This window comes from Heloderma suspectum, chromosome 15 (genome assembly GCF_057233095.1).
Source record: "Heloderma suspectum isolate Gila_16-S chromosome 15, 16-S_ref, whole genome shotgun sequence".
NCBI lineage: Eukaryota > Metazoa > Chordata > Lepidosauria > Squamata > Helodermatidae > Heloderma > Heloderma suspectum.
Window position 1 is genome coordinate 3,934,637 of NC_139472.1, and position 23,991 is coordinate 3,958,627.

Here is a 23,991-nt window from a genome sequence, read left to right on the forward strand (position 1 = left end):
GTTCTATCCGTTCTCATCCCCACCAGGAGCAGGTCTTATATTAAGTTATTGGGTTGTAATTGCCCATTCAAGACCAAGCCACCCCCAAATACTTTGCATTACAACAGACCTGTCTGCTCCAAGGGGGAGTCATTCCTCATGTTCTTTCCTTGTTCTGCCGCTTGACATCTTTTAACTGAACATGTTAGGACTTGAACCCAGGACCTTCTGCATGCAAAACAAGGGCTCCGGCACCACGTGATGTTCCCCGCCATTTCCTGCAGGCTAACTGGATCTCTTTTACATGCTGCGTTTTGTTTTAATTTTGTTTTGGCATCTTTCCATCCAGCGGTTCCATTTGTGTGTTTTTCTTGACATTTATCGTATGTCTTCTGTTCTTTCAGATCAGTCTTCTCCACCCAGGTGCCCTCCAGACGCATTGGACTACAACTCCCATTCGCCATGCTGGCTCAGAATGATGGAAGTTGTAGTCCAACACACTTGGAAGGCACCAGATTGAGGAAGCCCATTTTAGGTTATTGTAATCCCGATGCAGGTTTGGTTGTCTTTTGGGGCAAAGAATGTGGCTAACGTTTGCTCAAATAAATAACATATAGATGTGTTTCAGTGGAATCCTGGCATGACATTCTACCACTTTTGATCCCAGTAACCCTTCATCTCCTTTTTTTTGCTTTCAGATTTCAGGAAAGAATACTGTAAATGAAAATGACGCCTCAAAGCTACTGGCTGGACCAGAAGCTGCAATCAGAATTTAAGTGAATGAGAGAAGCTTTGTTTTTCCTTATTATGTCATCCTTCCACTTACCGAGAGCTCTCTGTAGACTTTCTTCCTGTTGGCGGGTAACGAAAGCTTAGATGACACTGCAGTCCTATATACCAGCCATCCCCAAGTTGGTGCGCTCCAGATGTTCAAACATAGAACATAGATCATAGAATCATAGGGTTGGAAGAGGCCTACAAGACCACTGAGTCCAACCCCCTGCTCAATGTAGGAAGCCTGTGCTGGACTACAACTCACATCATCCCCAGCTAGCTAATCCAACTCATCCGGAGGGCACCATCTTGCAGAAGGCTGCAATACACGTGTACCTGGGAGTAAGACCCACTGAATTCAATAGCACTTACTTCTGTGTAGGAGGTACAGGATGGCGCTGTTAAATCTTCCTCTTTATTATCTTATATGAGGATCATTTAGGGTGGGTGGGGTGTCTTTGGGGTATTTGGGTGGGATTGCTAACTCCCCCAGCCCCTTTAAAACCTTTTTTTTTTTTCTTTTAATAATTATTTGGTTTCATTTGCATCAGCTTTTTGAGGGTTTTCTTTAAAACTGCCTTTTTTTTTAATAAGCTGAAATAAGTAGAAGCTTGTCTTGCTGTTAAACACAGAAAAGATATTGTGCTATTTCTTATTGCACCAACATTTACTTTCCTCCCCACGCACCCCGCCCCAAAAGATGGCTATCTTGACTTAGAGCTGCGTCTGCAGTTCTCGCAACATGCGTGCTTCCGTATTATGCAGAACCCTTCATCAGAACTTTTGGGTGAGGAATCTCCGTCGCTCCACCTTCGGGTCACCCTAGGGGAGAAGACAAAAGGCTCAATCTGAGGCTGTTCAAAGTGCTACCTGTTTTAAAATCCCTGCAGCTTTCCTTGAGGGGTGGGGCGGTGACCCTCACCAGGCCTTGTTTGGGGATATAGGGACAATGTCAGACTTCGGACTCTGTTGGATCCACAGCTACTTTTCCTGGGAGCTCACAAAGCCTGGACCCTCCTACCTGCTTCTTCTGCTAGATGACTTCTACATAACTCCCAATATTTCATAGATGGAACAGAGGAACTCATGTATATTGCCCAAATTCTCATACCAAGGACGACTCCTTTAGGATGCCCTCCGCTACTATTTCACATTATCGATGGCTCAACTCCTCCTGCTTTATGCTGCATTTATTCTGCAATCACCTGTCCTACACCAATTTAGGAGCCGTGGGGGTCTTGTTCTTTTTGTTAAAGGCTTCCTGATAAGTTATCAGCAGTTCTGAATATACCTCAACACCTGCAGGTAAGGGCATGAAAAGGCAGGTTGTGTACCGATTACGTAGAAGGGAAGTGGGCTTTCCCTTTCTGGAGGTCTTCAAACAGCGGCTGGAGAGTCGTACGACATTTTGAAGTGAGTGATGTGATACACATTGAACTGGTTCGAATGGTCAGTGCAGAACACCATGGATACATTAAGTGGGTTGCAGCACATGCCTCCGTGGGCCGGGCGGGTTTTGAATATTTAAGCCAAATTGTGCCTTGTTGGGTTGTCTGAATACAGCACGGGTGGGTTGTTGGTGTGGTTAACAAACCACCCACAGGCCATGGGTTCTGGGTGGTTTGTTAACCACGCCAACAGCCCACTCTTGCCAGTTTCAGATGACATGACAAGCTGCGGCTAGAATATTCACAATGGCCCCCTGCACACACCGTAGCCCACCGTGGCTTAAATAAGTCGTGGTGGGCTGCTTGGTGAACTGGCCCATTGTTATCTAAAAATGGGAAGGTGGAGGTGATAAAACCATTAAGTCCAGTGTCTAAAATTGCCTAAAATTAACTCTAACTCTAGATTTCCTGCTCCAAGCAAGGGGTTGGATTAGATGCCCCCCCCAGACCCCCCTTCAAATCCATGATTCTATAATGCTTGAGCATCCATGCGCATGCATTTATATGCATGTGTGTCAAAGAAGATGCACCCATTGCTAAATTTAACTTCTAGCGATTTGGGGGAGGGACTTGTACTTTGAAGAACAAACGACAATTCTGGCTCTTCACAGTAAAAATGCTAAGGATGCGTCCCCCGTCCCCCCCGTATAGGCCCGAAGAGGTTCATCTGGGTCAGGGTATGGGGAAACAGGAACTGACCCTGGTAAATATGCTTCTGTTGAATATGCTTCCAGTCCTCTCTTAAATCAAGACCAATATTTCCAAAGACTAGATGGTGGGTTGGGAAGAGGGGTTATAAACGCATTGCAACCAACCAGCCCCTGATCCAGCTCAGCACAGCCTAATAAAATGCCCAAGGATTGACATTAAGATTAGAGTTTGTCTTGCTTTTCATTTTCCAAGGCTGGCAGTCCGGCAGGCTGCCTCGGAGAGGGTGTGTGTGTATGTGCAGCTGACGTTCTTCAGGAGAACTTGGCGTTTTTTCTGTCTCCGTTGGAAGCCAAATCTGCATTCTTGCCATTGGTATCTTATATGACTGGTCTGTACCCCCCCCCTTTCTCTCTCATCCGCTTTTGTCAGTCAAAGATCAGATCTCATGCCTTGCCTGTCCCAAGCACCTCACGCTGGCCAAAATTTGAAACGGGGTCACTTACTCGTCAGACTCCTGCCACGTTTCAATATTTCCTTCGGTTCGCTCAGGGCTGCAAAACAGCTTAAAGGAGAAAGGAAACAAGGGTGCTGCTCTGATCTTTGCTCTGGTCTGTGGTAACCTTCGCACACGGGACCACTTCTAGAACAGTGGTTCAAATTTTTGAAAGTCTGAAAGTGGTTCAGACTTTCTAGTTTTCAGAAACGCTTTTCACATCAACTTTCCTGCCGAGTTGACCCTGCCAGATAACCTCCGTTTGTCGCAAGGACAGCATTTCTGCACACATGCTATTCGCCAGGTTGCTTCGCTCTTCGCCATTGCTCCGTGTGAACTGGGAATACCCCGGCTTGGAACATAGTTTGAAAGCCACTCCCCTAGGAAGTCTTGAGACTGTAGCCACACTATCCCTCAAAGCACACAGTAGTCGCTCACAGGTTCAAAGCCCTGGGTCTTTTTGATTAGCAGGGACTCCCGGGCCGGCCCTACCATGAGGCAGAGTGGGGCAGCTGCCTCAGGCAGCAAATGATGAGTGTCATAACAGGGCAGTCAATTCTTAGTTATTTCCCTTGTTACTGTATTTCTACTGCCAGGGAGGGGAAGGGATGCTTATGGCATTTTCTGCCATATGTATCAAAATAATTCGGCTAACTTTGGGTACTATGCCCCTTGAATGGGGGGGGGGGGGCATCTGCTGCTCTGCGTCAGGCAGCAAAGTGTCTTGGGCTGGCCCTGAGGGAATCCGCCACGCCCCTCAGAGCGTCTGGGGAGGGCGGATGGATTTTCTGAGCAACAATATATTGTTTGTGGGCTATCCCTGTCGTAATGCAAAGTATTTTGAGGTGGCATGGCCTTGAATCGATAATTAAGACCCACTGGTTTTACAGAAGGTGTATATAATACACAGAGATGGATCAACACAGCTGCCTGCGTTTTGGGACTCTTGAGTCCAAGGGGATGGTCATGATGAAGGCCTGTACTTCAAAATTTACCACTACACCACTGTAATGGCCAAGAGAATGAGCTACAACAAGAAGCCCCAAGTCTACTCTGAATTTCACCTCTGCCCTCATGGATTTTCTAGGCAGCTGTTCGCAAGCCGTCTTTCTCCTTCTCACCCTCTCAGCTTGGCATCTCCAACATGGCGATAAAAATGCTGACCGACCGACCTTACAGGGTTGTTGTAAGGAGTGCAAGAAGATGATGCGGCGTTGGAAATGTTTTTATGCTGGGGATCCATTCATAAAACAAATAAATGCAGGGAAGTGCTTTGAACACTCTAAAAACGCCGTTAAAACACTGACATTATAAAACCGAAATGGTCAATAGTTGTGCTCAGTCATGGTGGCTTTCCAAAACTGATGATCTACAGAGAACCTTTCCCCCTCTCAGGCTGTACCACCCCACCAATTATTTGCTACTGAATCCCTGTTCGTTGCAGAGGATTCTGGGTATGTGCTTGGCCACTGACCAGGCCAACGTAGGGTGGCCACTTAGGTACTGCCCCCCCCAAAGAGGACACAGATTTGCATAACATTTGCATATACTAATGTATATGTATAGACACAAATTTAGAAATGATTGCTATAATTCAGATAGAAATATACTACAACTCACCATAGTGGGGAAGATTATGACCAGATGACCTGTGTGCCTGTTACCCCTGTGTTAAAGGTTGATGGGCAAAATCAAAGTCCCTGCTCTCCATTTTTCGAGTTCTTTGGATTAGATCCAGATGGAGTTAGTTGTCATAAATGGGATTTAAGTCATGACTAACTTTTCCCATTGATTTCAATGGGCATAAGTTCAACCAACTTAGCCTGAATCCAACCCTTTTTTTAAAAAACAGGCTTGGATAGGTCAGCCCCTCAAACAGAGGATGCTCTTCTATAAAGTAGCACAAATGGCCTACTACAAAAATAATGCATAAGAAGTGTGGTCTCCAAGTCTTTTGATTATATTCATGTTTCAAGGTGCATAAAAAGTATTTGAATATAGCAAGTTGATACTGAAGGACGTTGCTTAAAAATGTTATCAACCGGAGTCCAGATTAAAGTTTCCCCCCCCCCCCAAATGACCTCTCCCTCCCAGTCAAATCCCAGAAGCAAAAGCTCCAAAACAGTTGTCATTCCAAAAAGCGCCAATTCCTGAAATTTTTACAGGGTTTTGGATTTGAGGATTAGAAAACAGATATTTGGGGCTTACCCTTTAGTTGTTATCATAGAAGTTACTTTAGAAATAGTGCTGCAACCTGAATTTTTTCAAAAATAGAAGCCCCACTGAGTTTCATGCGACTTACTCCCAGGTAAGTATGTATAGGATTTGAGGTATAGTTGCTTATCATAGAATAGTAGGGTTGGAAGGGGCCTACAAGGCCATCGAGTCCAACCCCCTGCTCAATGCAGGAATCCAAGTCAGAGCATCCCTGACAAATGGCTGTCCAGCCTCGTCTTGAACGCCTCCAGTGTGGGAGAGCCCACCGCCTCCCCAGGTAATTGGTTCCATTGTCGTATTGCTCTTACAGTCAGGAAGTTTTTCCTGATGTTCAGCCGGAATCTGGCTTCCTGTCACTTGAGCCCATGATTCCGTGTCCTGCACTCTGGGATGATCAAGAAGAGATCCTGGCCTTCCTCTCTGGGACAACCTTTCAAGTACTTGAAGAGTGCTATCCTATCTCCCCTCAGTCTTCTCTTCTCAAGGCTAAACAGGCCCAGTTCTTTCAGTCTCTCTTCACAGGGCTTTGTTTCCAGTCCCCTGATCATCTTTGTTGCCCTCCTCTGAACCCTCTACAGTGTGTCTGCATCCTTCTTAAAGTGTGGTGCCCAGAACTGGACACAGTACTCCAGATGAGGCCTAACCAGTGCTGAGCAGAGGGGAACTAGTACTTCCCGGGATTTGGAAGCGATGCTTCTATGAATGCAGCCCAAAATAGCATTTGCCTTTTTTGCAGCCACATCACATGGTTGGCTCATATTCAGCTTGTGATCGACAACAATTCCAAGATCCTTCTCGCTTGTAGTGTGGTTGAGCCACGTATCCCCCATCTTGTAACTGTGCATTTGGTTTCTTTTTCCTAGGTGCAGAACTTGGCATTTGTCCCTATTAAATATCATTCCGTTGTTTTCTGCCCAGCGCTCCAGTCTATCCAGATCACTTTGAATTTTGTTTCTGTCTTCCAAAGCTATCCCTCCCAATTTTGTGTCATCTGCAAATTTGATCAGCATTCCCTGCACCTCCTCCTCCAAGTCATTAATAAAAATGTTGAAGAGCACTGGGCCCAGGACTGAGCCCTGCGGTACCCCACTCGTGACCTCTCCCCAGCTTGAGAAGGTCCCATTGATAAGCACTCTTTGAGTCCAATTCTGTAGCCAACTGTGGATCCACCGGATCGTTGTTTCATCTAGCCCACTTTGAGCTAGTTTGCTCATCAGGATATCATGGGGCACTTTGTCGAAGGCTTTGCTGAAGTCGAGGTATATGATGTCTACAGCATTCCCACAGTCTACAAGGGAGGTGACTTGATCAAAAAATGAGATCAGATTTGTCTGGCAGGACTTGTTTTTGACAAATCCATGTTGGCTTCGAGTAATCACGGCATTGTTGTCAAGGTGCTTCCAGATGGATTGCTTTATGAACTGCTCCAGAATTTTCCCAGGGATTGATGTCAGACTGACTGGTCTGTAGTTCCCAGGTTCCTCCTTTTTACCCTTTTTGAAGATAGGGACAACGTTAGCCCTCCTCCAGTCATCTGGCACTTCCCCCGTCCTCCATGATTTCTCAAAGAGAATAGACAGCGGTTCTGAGAGTTCTTCTGCCAGTTCCTTTATGACTCTAGGATGCAGTTCATCTGGCCCTGGAGATTTGAACTCATTCCAAGTCATTAGGTGTTCCTTGACCATATGCCTGTCGATCTCAAGCTGCAATCCTGCCCCTTCAGCCTGTACTTCGCCTTTGCCAGGGGGGTCATAGACCCTCTTTTGGGAGAAGACTGAGCCAAAGTAGGAATTGAGCACCTCTGCCTTTTCTTTGTCATCTGTTATCGTTTTGCCATCTTTATTTAATAGCTGAACCACCATTTATTTCCTCTGCCTTTTACTATGCATGTAGCTGAAGAAAGCCTTTTTGTTGTTTTTAACATCCCTCGCTAACCTCAGCTCATTCTCAGCTTTAGCCTTCCTGACGCCATCCCTGCAATTCTGTGCTATCTGCCTGTACTCTTCCTTTGTTACTTGGCCTTTTTTCCACTTCCTGTATGTGTCCTTTTTTGTTTTCAGGTCATCCCTAAGCTTTTTGTGAAGCCACATTGGCTTCTTCTGTTGTCTTCCACCTTTTCTTCTTGTTGGAATTGCTTGTGATTGTGCCTTGAGAATTTCCTTTTTGAAAAGCTCCCACCCATCTTGGACTCCTTTTCTCGCTAGCATCGCTTAACAGTGATAGGCTAGAATGGGTTATGTGGTATCCCCTGACCCAGATAAAAGCTCGCTGAAAGCATGCTCATTGCTCTGAGCGTCAAAAGAAAATTTGCTCTTGGAGTGACTTGTGCTGGCTACAGACTGACACTGCTTGATAGGACTTGGCTTCACACCACCCCATAATTCACTGTACTGAGTAAAGTAGGGCAGGTTTTCCTCAATAAACATTGAGCTATCTAGTTCCCTACTGAAGACTGACATATATCTTAATTTATTTCGCACCCTGAAAAATATATTTCACATGCAACTAAGCTGCACTAATAATTATTTTTAAAGAAGAGGAAGGCCCCCCCAGATTTTTGCCCCATTCCACCACCACCAGCTGTCTGTGGGGAAGCGAGAGTCATCTGCTACAGTCATTACAATACTTCTTGGGAGTGATCTATTTGTCTGGAAACTGGGAGACGCTTTATATCCTGCTGTGTCCTTAAAAAAAGGGTTACGTTAAATGTCGTTATAACTCGGCCATACGGAAGAAATACTTTTCCAAAAAAGAAAAAAGGAGGAAAAAACGGCTTTGGCACAAAAGTAGGGGACGTGTTTTATTTTGCCATGTTCTTCTGGAACTCTGGAATCAATATTCAGTTGTGTGCTTGCAACCTCAACCGTGGCTTCCCATATCCTTTCCATAGGATACACCATGGTTGCCTTGGTGACAAAGCTGACAGCAGCGGCTGGCTTGGCAGCAAATTCCAGGCCTTGCGGATGGAGTTTTTCTTGACCTTCTAACTCTGAGGAGGCGTTTTTTGCCCATGAACTTTCAGAGCAAGCAACCCGCTGAGTTTTGCTTCTGCGTAGGCTATTTTGAAAAGAACGGGGGCGGCTTGGAATCCGTATTTTTGGTGAATCTATTTATTTATTTCATTTATTTATTTTATTTATTTCATTTCTATACCGCCCAATAGCCGAAGCTCTCTTTATCAGCATCTTTATCAGGGCTTCTGGGGCTCTGACTGGGTTTGAGACTCAGGCCTAATCTAGCGAGGGACTGAGAATGGCTTCTAGGCCACCTTCTGTCACAGAAGGGGATAGGAGCAACTCCGGCTCTCGATACTGGATAAATACCAATAATCTGGGCTCCTGTGCTGCCCTTGTCTGGCCAAAGAGCAGTAGCAGTGATTGCTAAAGAAAGGGCCTTCTTGGTAGTGGCATCCCAGCTCCCGCCTCCTTTATTGGCTGGGTTCACACAATATGATAACCCACACTCAAAGATTGAATTCGGGTTGAGTGTGGGTTATTGTTAAAACGTGAGTTGTTGTGTTGTCTGAACCCAGCCGTGCTGAACCCAGCCACAAGCAACCCTTGAAGAGAATTCATGGTTTGTTGTTGGTTTGAGAACTGTGCGTTGTTTGTGGTTAACACACCATAGTTTGTTAGTATGGCTGTGTTCAGACAACACAAGAACCCATGGTTCAACGACAACCCACGGTGCAATGACAACCCACACTCAACCCATGCTCAACCTTTGAGCGTGGGTTATCGTGTTATGTGAACCCAGTCATTGTCTATCCAGAGCCAGGTCATAGAGGGATCATAGAATCATAGGGTGGGAAGGGGCCTACAAGGCCATCAAGTCCAACGCCCTGCTCAGTGCAGGAAGTGCTCAGTGCAGGACTGTTGAGTCCCAGGCAGTCCCTCATCCAAGTTCTAACCAGGGCTGACCCTGCTTAGCTTCCAAGATCAGATGAGAACAACCTGCATTTTAAAATCCAGGCTCTATGCTGTTTTTGGTCATCTGATTTTATTTTTCCCTGCCAAGGAGGAAAGTTTTGTGCTGTGTGTAACAGTTTTTTTTTTTTAAAAAACCATTTTAAATTAGTATTTTGTACTTTAATATTTCAGTTTTCTTTTGCTTTCTAAGCCATCCAGGAAACATGTGTTCATGGGCAGCCATATACATCCAATGGCAATAGCAATAACAACAACAATAACAAATAATCTTGCTGCACGTCAAGTGCCAACCCTTAGGAACCCGTGATGACTTCTCCTTGGCTGGAAATCACATGGTCCAGATCAGATGCAGCCCAGTGTTCCTGACTTGGCCCTGACAGCCAACTATCATAGTTTCTGACTAAGCCCTCTTCAGTCAAGGAAGAGAATGGGGCCATGTGGCATTGTCTCTTGCAATTGGCAGTCAAGACAAAGCCTCTGGATGGCTATGAATTCTAGGAGCTCTCTCTCATGTCCTTAGGAAGCTGCCTTATATGAGCTCAGAGTATTTACCCATCAGGTCCAGCATTGTCTACCCCAATGAGCACCATCTGTCCAGGGTCTCAGACTCTCCATTCACTGTTACCAGAACCTTTTAACTGGAGTTGACAGGAATTGAACCTGGGACCGAATGCATCTGCTTTTCCACTAAGCTATAGTCCTTCCACTTATGGTTTCTGTAGTTGCTCAGTCAGCAGATAGGGTGTCCATTTATGAATTGCCAAGGAAGAGGAAATGCATCAACTAAACAAGGAGGACAGAAAAGGGCAAGGATTTGCATAAAGTGTGCATGCGCTAATATATATGGAGAGATGCAAATTTAGAAAGAATTACTATAATTTAAATAGAAATACAGTACGTCTCACCACAGTGTGGAAGACTGTTCAATAGGCTGTCCAGGTGCTAAGGACGGGCAACCGTTCGTATGGTTCTTTACCTTGAAACCAGAATTGGATAGATGGACCCTTCAAGCAGAGGACACCTTCAAGCAGAGGACACCTTCAAACAGAGAACTGCCCTCTGTATAAGAGGACATGCAGTCATCGTATCAGCAAAGCAATACAAAAGGTAGGGAAGGCGCTATATGAATGAAATGTTCACACAGCTTTAGAGAAGTAATGGTTGTCTGTGTCCCTTTCCTGTGAAAGGCACCAGGGTTGTCCAACGGATCTGTACTGATAGAAAATGGGGCATGAATAAATTCCACATTGGGTGCTCAGGGATTTTGCATTCAGCTATCTGGCAGCCTCTCATGTTATTTATTCATTTTATTTATTTATTACATTTATATCCTGTCTTTTTTCCTCCTTAAGGAACCCAAAGCAGCATACATAATCCTCCTCCTCTCCATTTTAGCCTCACAACAACAACCCTGTGAGGTGGGTTGGGATGAGAATCAGTGACTGGCCCAAAGTCCCCCAGTGAGCTTCCATGGCTGAGTGGGGACTAGAACCCGGACCTCCCGACTCCCAGTCCAACACTCTCGCCACTACACCAAACTGGCTCTCACGTTAAGCCTTACACTGAGCCAGGCCATCGGTCTATCTAGCCCAGGAGGGTCTTCTCTGACTGGCAGCGACTCTCCAGGGTCTCACTCAGGTAAGGGTTGTTCCTGTCACCTGTTGCTTGAGCCTTTTAACTGCCAGCCGCTATCCTTTCCTCTGCCCCCCACAGGGGCCAATAGGCTCCACCTCCTGATCTCACAGGCTCCACCCCCTGCAGCTATCACATAGAGCAGGCTTCCCTAACCTGGTGCCCAAGGTGGGTGTCAAGGGTAGGTGTGGTTGGGCACTTAACAAGGGTCCACACTTCAGCAGGGACCTATTGACAAGAGCCATTTGGACTTGCTCCTCCTTTTCACAAAAGGAACCTGTTTGTTCACCTGCCTCTCGCTCTGGACATGATGGTGGTGGTAAGGAGGAGCAGTAGATGCCACGGCCTCCTTGCTCCCTGGCTCTCTGCCTGTCCAGCAAGCCAGGGGCAGCAATGATGAGAAAGGAAGGGGAGCAAGAACAGCTGGTGACAATGTTGGTGAGAAGGTCGACTCACGGAGGGAGGAGGCTCATGGAGGGTGTTGTGCCCAGGGTCCCTCAAAAACCTGGGGCCAACTTGCATCAGCCCCAGCCTGTATGGCTAATTGCTACAGTTGTAGTCTCAGACATCTGGATGGCACCAGGTATAAATGAAGGAGCAAATCTGTTTTCTGCTGCTTCGGAGAGAAGGACCCCAAACCAACGGGTTCAAATGACAAGAGAGGGATTTTGATCACTGTTAGGAAGGACCTTCTGCCGGAATGAGCTGTTTGACAGAGAGACAGACTGCCTTGGATGATGGTGGACTCTCCTTAGTTAGATGTTTTGAAGCAGAGGCTGGATGGTCAGTGGATTTACTGCATTGGCAGGCGATTGGTGTAGAATTCAGGGGCGGGCAGAAGGTAGATCTCCAGATGTTTTGGACTTCAACCCCCAGAAGCATGGCTAATGCTGGGAGTTGAAGTCCAAAACATTTGGAGATCTGCCCTCTCCCCACCCCTGGGCTAGATGATCATTCAGGTCCCTTCCATCTCTATGAATCTATCCCTGAGTCTCTCAGTAGACTTGCAACCCTACACTCCGGTGTAGCTTGATCAGCTTCACGGGTTCCACATGGATACTGTGAGGATACACAGCAGGGGAAAATTAAATTATAAATCCAAAGTGTAAATAATTTTTGTACATTGGAAATGGCTGTCCAAATGAGTAATAAACGGGCATCTTGAGAATCTAGGACTGAGGGGGGAGAGAGAGAGAGAGTGCTGATCTTTGTCACAAACCAGCGAGGCCTAATTTGTGAGCCGATTTAATTGGAGGCAGTCTGGGGGAGGGGGTCCCAGGCAGGTGCAGAAATAACCCTGAGTTGCCACATTTATCCAATGTAAAATTTTCATTATCATCACTCTCCAACGCACAGCTGTAGCTTGTCAGCAGGATGCTCTTATTTCCTGTGGATGATTAAAAATGTGTTAATTGCCCCATCTTTCTATCTGAATGAGAACCGCTGGGTGTGTGTGCAGGCCCTCACACTGCCTGCACAGAATGCCGTATTTTCGCACACTGTTAAGTAGAAATGGAGCTTCTTTGTGGAGATTAAAACATGCTTTCGAAATAATAATAAAATGTTTTTCCAGTCAGATCACATGCTAGAAATGTGGTCCTGCAAAACCCAGCTCCTCTTCTTTGTCCTCCTCCTCTTCTGTTGTTGCTGCTGCTGCTGCTGCTGCTGTTGTTGTTATATACTTCTCAGCAGAGGTGTGCAACCTACATCCCCGGGGCTGCAGGTGGCCGTAAGCCTCAGTCCAAAAGCCCTCTTCAAGCCCTCTGTTTAGACCCCTGGCAAGAAAGAGCAGTCCCTCTTCTGGCCGCTGGCTAGGCAAGGAGGACGCTTTGACTTAGATTCCTGCACTGAGCAGGGGGTTGGACTCGATGGTCTTATAGGCCCCTTCCAGCCCTACTATTCTATGATTCTACGACAAAGCTTACAATCTAAAAGACACGACACACCAAAAAAAGAAGAAGATTAAGAGGGAAGAGGAAAAAAGCAAACTCAGTTACTAGTTGTTAGTTACAAAGTTCTTACAACAACCAGCTGGAATGGAAAAGGAGAAGACGAGCTGAAAGCAGAGTCAACGGAGTTGTCCCTGCTGCAGCCTGATGTAACGGCCACTGCCAGGTGACTTCGAAAAGCTTACGATCTCCCCTTCTCTGCAGGAGAGTCTGGCCATTTATTTATTTATTTAGAGTGCCATCCTAGGCATGTTTAGACAGAAGAAAGTCCTACAACTCCCAGCATGGCTGGCTGGGGAATGCTGGGAGCAGTAGAACTTTTCTCTCTCTTAGCATGCATAGGACTGTGCCTTTAATAGATTTCTATGCCGCTTCCCACATCTAAAAAACATCTCTAAGAAGTTTGCAGCAAAGATTAAAACACATTAAAACACATCCTAATAGAAACAAAAACATTTCTAGAAAACATTTGTAAAAAATGGAAAACCAAATCCTTAGAACTCCACAATTAACAAAGTGGCCAGCACAGTTGGTCAGGGAAGGCCTGGGAGAAGAGGTGGGCCTTTACCTGGTGCCTAAAACACACCACAGTTGGAGCCTCCTGAATACCAGGGGCGAGGGCATTCCATGAGGTGGGAGCCACCACTGAGAAGGCCCGTTCCCAAGTTGCTGCAAGATGGCATTCTGCAGGCTGCGGGGCAACCAGCATGGCCTCCTGCGATCATCACAGTGTTCCCACACTGGGGAAGGCGATCCGCCAGGTAACCTGGTCCCAAGGTGTTCGGGGCTTTATAGGCCAACAGTGAGACCTTGTACTTGGCTCAGTAGCTCATATATAGCCAGGCAGTTGTTTCAACACTGGTGTAATGTATGCATGGCCAGATGCCCCACTTAGCATCCTGATGGCCACATCCTGCACTAGCTGCCCCTTCTGGACCAAGCCCAAGGCTAGCCCCACATCAATTTGAAACTCCTCCATGTGGTTTCCTCCTCCCTCCCCACCACCATATTATGTTTTCTCAAGAAAGGAGCTCTCTTTTCAGTCTGACACCAACATTCTGCCCAACTCACAAAGCTTGAATGGGCCCCTAGACCGAGGAGATGATCCCACGAAAGCAATTGCTTTATCTCCTTTGCCCCCCTCGTTCTCAGAAGCTGCCGAATGCAGAATGCAGCAGCTAGGGTGCGTGTTGGGACACCCACCTACACTCGCATAACATCTGTCTTCAAAGAACTGCACTGGCTGCCTTTTATTTATTTATTTACAACATTTGTATACCGCCTCACATCTAAATAGATTCCGGAGCGGTGGCCAAGAAGAGATCAAGTGAACAAAAGATAAGGAGAATGAAACATGATATTAAAATTATTCTTTAAAAAACAGAGTGCCAGTTAAACTGAGGCTGGTCAGCCAAGGAAGGCTTCCTGGAAAAGAGCTGTTTTCAGGAGGCGCCGTAAGCAACGCAACACTGGCGCCTGCCTGACCTCCAAAGGCAGGAATTCCACAGGAAGGGGGCCACCACACTGAAGGCTGTTTTCCTGGTGGACTCCAACTGGGCCATGGGTCCACCAAGAGCATGCCCTCTGATGCCCTCAGTGATGGGCAGGTTAATAGGGGAGAAGGCACTCTCTCGGGTATCCTGGTCCCAAGTTGTTTAGGGCTTTGTCCACTGGTATCAAAACCTTAAACCTGGCCCGGTAGCAAATGGGCCGCCAGTGCAGTTCCCTCAGCAAAGGAGTTGCATGTTGAAAAGGGGCAGCTCCTGATAGCAGCCGAGCTGCTGTACTAACTTCAAGTTCCGGAGCAGCCTTAAGGCTATTAGCTACCAAGCCACGTATAAAGTTATGCTATTGTCATGCAAAGCCCTAAACAATTTGGGACCAGGGTACCTAGAAGACCACTTTCCCTTATACACACCCATGTTACTTTTAAAATCATGGGAGGCCTTGGTGGTCATTCTGAAATTAACGGAATGTCACCACGCAATACCTCGACTGGTGGCCTTCTTGGTAGTGGCACCCACCCTTTGGAAAACCCTCCCCCATGCAGATCAGGAGGCAGAAAATGTGGTGTCTTTCAAACGCTTCTGAAAACAGACTTGTTCAGCCAGGCTTTCCCAGGGCCAATGAATCATCCCGTTCCTTCTTACTGCTTGTTGTATTGCCTTTATTGACACTGGAATTCTTTTTAACGTTGTGTTTTTCATATTATATTTTAAATGAAGTTTTTAATATTTATATGTGAAGCACTTAGGGATTTTATTCTATTTGCTGTTGTTCAGTCGTTCAGTCGTGTCCGACTCTTCGTGACCCCATGGACCATAGCACGCCAGGCCTTCCTGTCCTTTGCTCTCTCCTGGAGTGTGCTCAAAATAAGATAAATAATACATATCCTCGCCACAGACTAGTCTATGGAAATGTACTAACTTTGGGAAATAGCTGTGATCCTCGGAACCCCTCCGCATTTAAAGGTTTCCAACCTATTGCACCGAATACTGGTAGCATATGGAGGCCGGATTTGCTGCAATGCCTTTGCTTCCCTCCAGTGGCCAGTTGTCTACTTACTACCTATCGGAACGGAATGCTCGGTTTCTGTGTCAGAATTTCAGCCTTGGCTTAAATTGTGCCTTAGCCTGTTTTCAGTACCTTGGGGCTGTGAAATAGAAATATAAACAGATGGGATCTGAGCTAGAGGTGACTCACCAAGAAAGAGATCTTGGAGTTGTGGTGAACAGCGCGATGAAAATGTCGACCCAGAGTGCAGCGGCTGTGAAAAAAAGGCAAATTCCGTGTTAGGCATAATTAGTAAAGGAATTGAAATTAAAACTGCCAAGATCATATGGCCCTCATACGCATCTGTGGTGCGACCACACTTAGAATACTGTGTACAGTTCTGGTTATCACACCTAAAAGAAGATATTGTAATGCTGGAAAAAGGGCAGAAAAGGGCAACTAAACTGATCAAGGGGCTGGACACCTCCCCTACGAGGAAAGGTTACAACGTCTGAGATTGTTTAGCTTAGAAAAAAGGCAAGTAAGGGGAGATTGATAGGCAGAGTTATAGTAGTACTACTAATAAAAAGAATAATAATTTTATGTTGTTATTATTAATATGTGAGATTTGTATATTTATTGCTTTCTTATAAGCTGCTTTCCTCCGCAACTGAAGATGCTGGTTATTACGTTGTGTATTGGGCCTTGCGTATAAAGAAGGGGTCATAGCACAGTGGTAGAGAGCCTCCTTTTCATACAGAAAGTCTCAGGTTCAAGACCCAACATGTCCAGTTAAATGGATCAGGTAGAAGGTGATGGGAAAAAGAGAGCATGTAGTTAAGAGTAGTCCATACTGAACTGGATGGACAGACCAAGGCAGTTTCTTATGTTCCTACTAGGGAACCTAGGCACGGACAAAAAAGGACACACCTGCATAAAATGCATATGCTAATTTATGTGTATTGATGCAAATTTAGGAAGGAATTACCGTAGTTTAAATAGAAGCTAAGTTCCTGCTTGCTGGGGAGCCATCTTTTGTGGGCCCTGTGGCGGGAGAAAGAGGGAAGCTGCTGAGCCAACCGGAAGGCTGATTGACTCAATGGGGGCAGGGCCAAAAAGGGGTGGACCAGAGTGAGACCTGTGGCATGCAGTTTTCACTCTGGTCCACCTAAGGCTCATAACCTACGGCATGGCTTGGCTTGGCGATTGCTCTCGCTGACTTCCCCACCCACCCATGCCTGGTAGCAGAAGGTCTTGCAGTGGATGGAAGTTAGTTGCCAGCTATCGCGGCTGAGAAGGAATTTCACCTGCTTTCCAGCTGGCAGAAAGGGGGCAGGGTTTTCACTTCCGTCATTGCAAGATGATGTCCATTGTAAATAAGTTGAGCTGTACCGTCAGGAAATCAGCCATAGGTGTTGTGCTCTGTTTTGTTTTCTGTTGCAACGATGTGGGCGTGCTGGTAGGCACTGGGTTGGACCAATTTGGGAGGGGGAGCGGGATTGGGCTCCCCGCTCCCCCATAGCAGGGATCCCCTTAAAGGGATCTTGGGGATGTGGCATCAAGACCAGGCTGCTGCATCCAAGGTAGCGAGAAAGGGGCCCACATTAGCGGCCTGCGCTGTGGTGGGCCCTTGACCCAGCCACTCTCTGCCAACGCTCCTGGCAGGCGGGCCAAGAAGGGGAATCAGACAGCAGACAGGCTGCCCGATTTCAGGATCCATGCCCTATGCCTCCGCCAATCCTATTTAGACAAAAATAATAAAGTTGTGGCCAACTGAATAACCCATTTGAGTTGTGCATCTGGTTTGTTCCTTTCATCTGCCACACTGGCACAATTAGGTGCTGCACCACACGAATTCTATACATCTCACCATAGCGGGGAAGACCAACCAGGTGACCTGTGTGCTTGCATAAAGCAGGACATGTGGCCACCCTATGGAAACGCTTTCTCCCACATATAATATGCACTGTCAGGACCCAGCTTTAGTGCTGCAGCAGGCCTTGTAGGTGATAGCCAGGATTTGACCAGGAATAGCCTGGAAGAGCTGGGGCCTACTCAGCCTCTGGACTGTCAGAGTCGGTGTGAGCTTCTCTCTGTCAGTGTTCTCAGAGCAGAGCCAGGGGGAATCACCCAACTCCTTGCTCACCTGCTGGTCCGGCCTTGGCAGGCAGGGAGGCTGGAAGCTGCCCGTGAGAGCCTGACAGAGGTGGGGCGGGGTTTGCAGAAGGGTCGCCCAGGTCGAAGCGTCAGTGCTGGAGGCCTGGGCAGTGCCGCCCTGTTCAGGCAGGGGCCTTGGAACGGCTAAAGGCCCATGTCTGTCAAGGGATCCAGAGGGGGTGTCCTACAGTGACGCCTTCCCTTTTAAGTTGATGCAAAGGCGAAGAGCCTTTGCTAGGAACGTCTTGTTTTCATTGCCCAAAGACTTCTCTGTTTGGATCCATCATCGTCTGGGCTTTTGGAGGCACTCTGCACATGGATTGGAACTTTGGATTGTTAAAGACTTGCCATGAACAGTACCGTGGGGCTTTTCATAGACTTGAACTCTTGTTGCTGTGGGTTGTGTGTCGTTGTTTGTCGTCAGCTCAGCGTATCGGCAGGCTGGGTTTGATCTATGACTTTTGGACTTTCCTCTGCCCTGGACACACGCAGTGTGGAGTTACCAATGCGAAAGCAGCGGCACGGAACTCCCTGCGTGTCTGGGTTTGCCCTTCCCTTGATCTTGATAGGCCTTGACCATGCAGCCTGGAGTCATCAACCAAAGATTCAAAGCTGGACTCTCTATGGGTGTGGTTTGGTTTAGGCGTTTCAAGAATTTATCCCTTGATTGCCTGATGGGGTCATTCCAGGAATCATTCCCAGTCCTTGTCTGGGGTTTGGAACCCCGCATAAAGATTGCCCGGGTTAGGTACGCCAGGAATCCCGAGTCCCTTCCCTTGCGTTCAGAACTGTGGAGATGGCAATGGGGAAACCACATTGATGAGGATCTCACTCGTGGTAGTGTCTAGCTCTGGACTGTTCTGGAATTACATGGAGCCTATAGCTACTGACCATCAGCTATATGATTTCTGAAGAGTGTAACCATTTAGCTTTTGCCGTGGGATTTCCTGCAATAAAGAAATCTCACTGATTTGGATGTCTGGTGTCAGATTGCCTGAGCGTGTGCGCTGGGGGGATTGGGAAACCTGACATGCACACGTCCATTCCCTCATATCTGGAGGTGAAAACCTACTTTGTTTACTGATCTTGATTCAACTCACTGATCAGTTGACTCACTGATTCAACTTGCAGCAGTGAGTTCTATACACCTGTTGCATGATGTGTGAAGAAGTACAAACCAGATATTGTAGAACTAGGAAAGATGTAGAGAAGAGCAACCAAAAAGAGCAGTGGGCTAAAGGAACTCCCCTATGACGAAAGGTTAGAATGTCTGGAGTATGGGGAGACATGACAGACGTCTGCAATGTTATGCATGGTGGATAAAGTGGCGAGGGAGATGTTTTTATCTCTCTCAAATAATATTAGAAGCCAGTGTCATCCCAAGAAGCTGATCGGTGGGAGATTCAGGACAGATAAAAGGACTTCTTTGCACAGCCTATAGTTAAACTATGGAATCTCCCACACTGGAGGCATTCAAGATGAGGCTGGACAGCCATCTGTCAGGGATGCTCTGACTTGGATTCCTGCACTGAGCAGGGGGTTGGACTTGATGGTCTTGTAGGCACCTTCCATCCCTACTATTCTATGATTCTATGAATTCACTTCCACAAGATGTAGTGATGGCCACCAAGTTGGATGGCTTTAAAGGGGGTTAGGCAAATTCACAGAGGAGAAGGCTATCAATGGTTTCTAGTCCTGATGACTCTATGCTACCTCCAATATCAGAGGCAGTATGCTTATGTACACCAGTTGCTGGGGAACATGGGCGGCGGCAGGGCGGGGGTGGCTATTGCACGCCTGCTTTTGGGTTTCCTGGAGGCATCTAGTTGGTGACTGTAGGAACTTAATCCTGGACAAGATAGGACTTTGGCTCTTCTTATATTTTCATATTGTTTAAGGGGGGAAAAAAAGTCTGTCTTCAGTTTATACTGCAGGTCCCCAAACTTTTTGGGTTGGTGGACACTTTGGGGAGAGTGTCACTGGCACTCTCACAAAATGGCTGCCATGGGATGTGGCTTGCACATTGATAAAGCAGCTGCCATGGTGAGCACGGCTTGCCTCAAAACATCCATTTTCTAGAAGGCAAACTGGTGAGACTAAAAGAAAAGCAACTTGCCCAAACACAAAACCAGGCTTTGGAATCCAAATAAAAATGACTCTGAAGGGCAGCACTTCACCAGCCTCCCAGTTAAAACATAATTTTAAAACTCCAAGAGATTTTGGATTGTCAAGAAAGTCTTCTGCAGGCACATTGGTGCCTTGGGGGGTTGGGGCACCATGTTGAAGACCTCAGCTATGCTGCCAATTAAGATCAGTGGAGGACGCCGTGGTGTCAAGAGACAATTAAAGACTTGCTTCTCCCCTTTTTAATGTGGCTTCAACTGGGCTTTTATATGTTTCCTCTTATCTGCATTGAAGAATGGTAAAAGAAAGATCCTAAAAGGTTTTCCTGAGGGAACAATACATTTTTATGTGTTCTGTAAATGTAAGCTATGGGGCCCTAGATGTGTCTAAAACTGAGAGCTGTCTGCAGTCCAGAATGGTACACAACATCCTTAGAGTTGCTACTCCCCCCCCCCCTCGGCTCATGTGCCTTTTGCAGCAGCCTAACACAGAGAGATTTACCATATTCATCTTTCCCAACCATTTTTCTCCACTTTTTATTGTCATCCATTTTTTTTAAAAAAAATCATTCAGAAAACAAAAACCAGTAAAATGAGCGCGTGGAAAGACAAGTGTGACCTAGAGTGTTTTTGATCCGCTTACAAACAATTAAAAGAATACAATACAAATAGTTAAAAAGAATAATATAAAAGGAATAGATACATAACTATTATGTATACAGAGGAATGGATACATATCTTTATATTTATCAATTCCTCTGCTGTTTTGTCATTTAGTATGACAACTGTCAAAATCTAGAAACAAAGTCTCTCTCTCTCAATTTAAGACACTCTGCACATATTCTGAAGGACTTTGGGCTGAGGTCCTTAAAAAACAACAACATTCTACTTAGGGAAACGTCTGTGCTAATGTCTTTCCTTTGGTTGGCAGAAACCACCGTGTAGCACTACTGAAAGAGATCTTAAAAAGTCAGGTAGGGATAGATGGAACGAGATGATTTTTCAGCATGACAAGAGACAGCCGCTGAAATTCCCTCTTGCACGGGCAAGAGCCCTATCCACCTCTGCACCTGACCGCCTTATTGGGGACTTCCACACGACCGGGAAAGCAGGAAAGGGTGGAAGGGGGCGGGGGCGTCACATGACCGCCTAGGAAACACTGCATTGATTTGTTTAGGGAGAGAGAGAGAGGGGGCTGATCTCTGATTTTGTGGTTATTTCTGAACCCCCCTCCCCCTAACGCACGTATGTTTGAAATCTCATTTGCAAGAATCCCCGCAGTTTAAAAAGCAACCCCCCCCCAAAAAAAAACCCCTGGTCTGCGCGCGTGCGCAATTACGCTGCGCCTTTGGAAAGCAAAATCCGAGCTGTTTCCCTTTAAACTGCGTGGGTGGGGAGGAGACTACCAAGGCGAAGAGAGGACTTTGGGTAGACAGAGATAAAGCATTTTTTTGTTGTTGTTGCTCGCCCTACACAGCTGGTGGCTGCAGCGGAGACCTTTAATCTGCTGTTTTGGAAGGAGATTTGGTTTCTTCCCCCGCTCCCTTTCCTCCTTTCTCCTAAATAACATCCTTCCAAACCCATCTTTGCAAGCCAAAGGGCTGCTCAGATCTCTTCCGCCTTTGCACCTAGCTTGATTTCAGCACTGCAATCAGTTGAAATATATCGGCATTGTTACAAGCCAGGCACAGAGAACTACCCAAGGAAGACAGGGGTTTTGGAGGGGCGGTGGGGAAGAGAAGGAGAGGCGCTTTCCTTTGTGCGCCCCCGGATTGCGGAGTCTGGCAAACCCGGCCTTGCTTACCGGAAGAAGGGGTCGGGTTGGATGCTGTAAGCCCCCAGCCCCCTGGATCGGGGAGGATGCATTCTGGGGAGCCCGTGCCAGGGTGTCGTTCTCGGTCTGAGCAGCTAGGGAGCGATGTGAGCATCATCACATCCCTTCGATGCATGGGCTTCTACGGTAGCATTCGGCAGGCACTGACATTTCCCTTCCTGTTTGGAGGCAAACCTTGCCTTGTAAAACGAAGGAACTGAGTGACTGGCACCTTGAACTTGGCCTTCATTTTGTCCCCCTCCCCATTTTTCTTCTCCTTTTTCCACCCCCTTTTCTTCCCCCCCTCCCCTGCTTGGAAGATCCCTCCTTTCCCCCCCTCTCCCCTGTTCCCCCCCCCTCCACCCCCTCCCTTCTTCCATGGCGGAGACAAAAATAATCTATCACATTGATGAAGAAGAAACCCCTTATTTGGTGAAATTGCCCGTCTCTCCGGAAAAAGTCACTTTGGCTGATTTTAAAAATGTACTCAGCAACCGGCCTGTGCATAACTACAAATTTTTCTTCAAATCTATGGATCAGGATTTTGGGTAAGTTGGCATTCTTGTATTTATATCTGTTTCAAAGGCGACGTTTGGAAATCCAGCCTCCCTCCTTTGCCTTCACGAGATGTGAATTGTGTGTGTCTCAGAATGTTGGGAGTGTTCAAGCCTGCTGTGGTTTATCAACCCACTCCTCTGCCCCGACACCTGTTTTCTCCCCAGTTGGCGGTGGTGGTGGTGAGACAGTATGTAATGCTAGCTCTGAAAACTGACCTGAGACTTCTTCCTGGCTTGATACATTTCCGCCTGTTCAGTGGCATGCATCAAATTCCTGGCTTTGCAAATGGGAGTTATTTTATGGGTTTGGTAGTGGAAGAAAGTGCAGCTAAAATGATAGGTGTTTTCCCTCCCCCCTTTCTCTCCCCCTGCCATGGCTTTAATCAGTTGAAGGGGGGGGGGTAGGTTAGGAGGCCAAGAAACCAGAAGGTACATGGTGCCACTCCGGAAGAGGTGGGCACTGCCAGGTAACAAGGGCAAAAGATAAAGTGGTGGGTTGTGTTGTGTTTGGATTTTCTGCCATGTGTCAGCCTGGAAGGAATAGCTTGTGTGTCCATGAGCATTATATTTGGCAATAATATTAAAGTTGAAGGAGCTGACGGTGTGAGGCAGGGGACTTTCCCCACTTACCCATACAGGTAACGTGAAGCTCAGATTTGGCTTTGTGGAATCTAGGTTGCCAGCAGGGGTGTGAGTTCAACCTTCCCCAACTTGATGTGAGCTGTATTTAGGGAGATGCTAAGTAGACCCCCTTTGGTGGCATTGCTCAGTTACAAAGAGAGGCTTAGCCTGGGTGTGGGTCTTCCCAAATCTTTGGGGTGCTAGGGGTATGTGGCTGTGATCATCTTCTGGGCTCGAGGTTGTCTGTGCTTTATTTGAAAGGGGCCAGGAGATTACATTTCTGTAGGTGCTGGGGGGTCCTTTTTGTCCCCCCCTTCTGCCTCAGCAGTGCCACATAAGCACAGATAAGAGTATTGTGATGGGGGAAACCTTGCTCTTAAACGTAGGTTGCCAAGGAGAACTGCGTGTATGTATTGAGTTCATTGCTGCCCTCTTCTGAGGAGTGGGATTTTAGGGCTGGGAGGCTTCACACCAGGAGGTATCATGTGTGCATTGCTTCCCCCACCTCGCCTTCAGCCTGTGCCACTTTGCAAATCTCAGGCCTGGGAGATGGGGGGGGGGGGACGGGACACACACCATGTCCTTTGTACCGGGGTGGGGTGGTTGTCTAGGGGGTTTATTAGAGAGCAAGGCAGATATTTGATTGCATTGGATCAATCCATAAACATGAAGCGTATCTCCAGATTCCATGAGATGGAACAGAGGCGGAATAAGGGGGTTTGTATAATCGGGGGTGGATTTTCTAATAAATGATCTTTGTTGTGTTTTGTTTTGTTCTGAAAAGAAGGACAAATTGCATATCAAGGTGTGCCCAGGTATCCCCTTGTCACCTGTCTGTGTGGAGAGGCAAATGCATGTATCGAGGTGGTTTTTTTAAATAAAAATGTGCTAGCAGACAAATGTAGAACAAACAAACAAGGGAGGCTGTTTATAGATATATCCCTATATATCTCAATATAGATGCAAAGGGGGGGGGGAGGCTCTTGGCAGTTCACAGAAATTAAGCCCTTGCTCTCTCCCAGTAGTTTGCTCTGGGTGGTGTGTTCCAGAGCCTCCCTTGCTATTTGCACGGCGGGAGAAAAGGGGCAAAAGAGGCCTTTGGATGTGTCTCAGCTTAGGAGAAAAAGACCAAGGTACATAATGGGGCAAAGGGCT

General features: G+C 46.9%; 3 protein-coding genes across 6 annotated transcripts in view; 2 read left to right on the forward strand and 1 right to left on the reverse strand.

Annotated features, from left to right (window-relative positions):
* The window catches only part of MXRA8 (matrix remodeling associated 8), a 39,335-nt gene extending 36,260 nt beyond the window's left edge, over positions 1-3,075 (forward strand). Inside the window, exons 10-11 of one of the 2 annotated variants that reach the window (XR_014786056.1) lie at positions 678-2,321; positions 2,395-3,074. Coding sequence is in view for 1 of the 2 variants with exons in the window: in XM_084822188.1 (XP_084678314.1) it covers positions 678-703 (26 nt within the window). In the remaining variant the exon portion in view is untranslated. Of the gene's footprint in view, positions 1-677 lie in introns of both variants that reach the window. The other variant, XM_084822188.1, reaches the window with a different exon arrangement.
* On the reverse strand, positions 1,288-21,877 carry LOC146335212 (uncharacterized). 2 transcript variants are annotated; one of them, XM_084822189.1, is made up of 4 exons: positions 21,650-21,877; positions 15,776-15,839; positions 3,356-3,414; positions 1,288-1,575 (listed from the first exon to the last, which is right to left on the reverse strand). In XM_084822189.1, the coding sequence occupies exons 1-4, from the start codon at positions 21,709-21,711 to the stop codon at positions 1,458-1,460; spliced, it is 303 nt and encodes a 100-aa protein (XP_084678315.1). In that variant the 5' UTR covers positions 21,712-21,877; the 3' UTR covers positions 1,288-1,457. The 2 variants fall into 2 exon arrangements, 1 of the variants encoding a protein (XP_084678315.1); XR_014786058.1 differs by lacking the exon at positions 3,356-3,414 and having other exon boundaries at positions 1,311-1,575; positions 21,650-21,837.
* Positions 21,280-23,991, forward strand: part of DVL1 (dishevelled segment polarity protein 1) — a 136,943-nt gene continuing 134,231 nt past the window's right edge. The window contains exon 1 of one of the 2 annotated variants that reach the window (XM_084822185.1): positions 21,280-22,206. In XM_084822185.1, coding sequence (XP_084678311.1) covers positions 22,037-22,206 — 170 coding nt within the window. In that variant the 5' untranslated portion in view covers positions 21,280-22,036. The remainder of the gene's footprint in view (positions 22,207-23,991) is intronic. The other variant, XM_084822186.1, reaches the window with a different exon arrangement.

Excerpts from the sequence above, each read along its gene's own strand:
- LOC146335212 (XM_084822189.1), bottom strand. The coding sequence starts at position 21,711 with ATGCATCCTCCCCGATCCAGGGGGCTGGGGGCTTACAGCATCCAACCC. Across the intron at positions 15,840-21,649 it reads CAACCCGACCCCTTCTTCCG|CCGCTGCACTCTGGGTCGAC; the intron begins GTAAGCAAGGCC and ends TTTTTTTCACAG. Across the intron at positions 3,415-15,775 it reads ACTCCAAGATCTCTTTCTTG|CTGTTTTGCAGCCCTGAGCG; the intron begins GTGAGTCACCTC and ends TTCTCCTTTAAG.